Source organism: Vicia villosa, unplaced genomic scaffold (genome assembly GCF_029867415.1).
Source record: "Vicia villosa cultivar HV-30 ecotype Madison, WI unplaced genomic scaffold, Vvil1.0 ctg.001349F_1_1, whole genome shotgun sequence".
NCBI classification, from domain to species: Eukaryota; Viridiplantae; Streptophyta; class Magnoliopsida; order Fabales; family Fabaceae; genus Vicia; species Vicia villosa.
The window spans coordinates 81,070-82,359 of NW_026705586.1; the positions used below are offsets into that span (position 1 = coordinate 81,070).

Consider the following 1,290-nt stretch of genomic DNA (forward strand, 5'->3'; position numbering starts at 1 on the left):
GGGCAAGCGTCCGGGCTCAACCCCTATTTTCTTTATACTCCTCCAATTTAATAGTTGACTTTTAGATAAAATCAGGGGTAAAATTAGGGGCAAAATTAGTAAAAATAATGTGTGAAAATTAAAACAGATGAATAATAAATTGTGTAAAGTTTTTGTCCAGGCTGTCTAAATTTTCTGGCTCCGCCACTGCCTATGTGCAAGAGAGACATAGTCATACCTGGGTGTGCAATACGCAACACAATGCGCAAGCTAGCAAGCAAACCAATCAAACAAACCATAATTATTAACAAAAAAAATTCTAAGATATGAATCCAATCCAACAAAACATGAAACAAATTTCCTACCAAATAAAAAATATGAAACAAATTTATCAACAACTAAATTCACTTTCATTAATTTTTATCTCCAAATTAAATAACAACTATACTTTTTCTTCCTCTTACAATCAATGATACTGCCAAAAAAGTTTGATCTCAGAAACTAAAAAGATAAGCAGAAAACATAAAAAAGAAAACTAATGATATTCTTTCCCTTCCATTTCCCACCATCCAAACACAAACACAATCAATGTCAGACTTCAATAAAACCAGTCATCCTAAGAATCGAATTCCTCACCCTGCTCAAATCCCTTCCCTTCAAAGTCCTTCCATTCCCAAAACACATCGAGAATGTCATCTTTCCGGCCAGCCTCCGCGCCATAATCACGTGCGGCGGCACCATCTCTTCCTCGTCCTCGAACTCATAACCGTTTCCCCATCGGCAAAACATCTCTTCCGGAATTCTCATCGGCTTCGAGCTCACCGCAGTCTTGTTCTTTTCAGCCTGATTAATCTTATCCCCAGAATTCTCTTCCTCCTCCTCTTGATGCTGCTGCTTCTTCAGTGTCTCATTCTCTTGTTCTTCTTCAGATTGAATTTGGTCGGAAAAAACAACATCGGATTCGAAAAACTCCTCAGCCATTTCGGTTTAGTTGATGTAGTTAGAGAAACTTTGTTAGAAAAGGTTGTTGTGTAAGGTTTTGGTTTTGGTTTTGGTTTTGGAATGAAACAGTGAACAAGTTTGAGTTGAATTTATAAAGAACAGAAAAGGTTGAAAATGATTAAAAAATTAAATTTAAAATAGTAGTATTCAAAAAATAATTACAAGAAACGTAGTGAGCAAACTACTCGTGATTGGTTTATGTTGTCAGATGATGTCATCTCACAATGCTTTGAGTGCGGTCCCCGCCTGCGTGAAAAAAACTACGTCTTTGTTTTTTTCTATGGGTCCCACTTTTTTAATTATTTATTT

At 36.2% G+C, this 1,290-nt stretch overlaps 1 protein-coding gene across 1 annotated transcript; it reads right to left on the minus strand.

Annotated features, from left to right (window-relative positions):
* Positions 1 to 366: 366 nt before the first annotated feature.
* On the minus strand, positions 367 to 1,070 carry LOC131634773 (protein S40-1-like). The gene has a single exon (XM_058905398.1). The coding sequence runs from the start codon at positions 958 to 960 to the stop codon at positions 571 to 573; it is 390 nt and encodes a 129-aa protein (XP_058761381.1). The 5' UTR covers positions 961 to 1,070; the 3' UTR covers positions 367 to 570.
* Between the last annotated feature and the right edge of the window lie 220 nt (positions 1,071 to 1,290).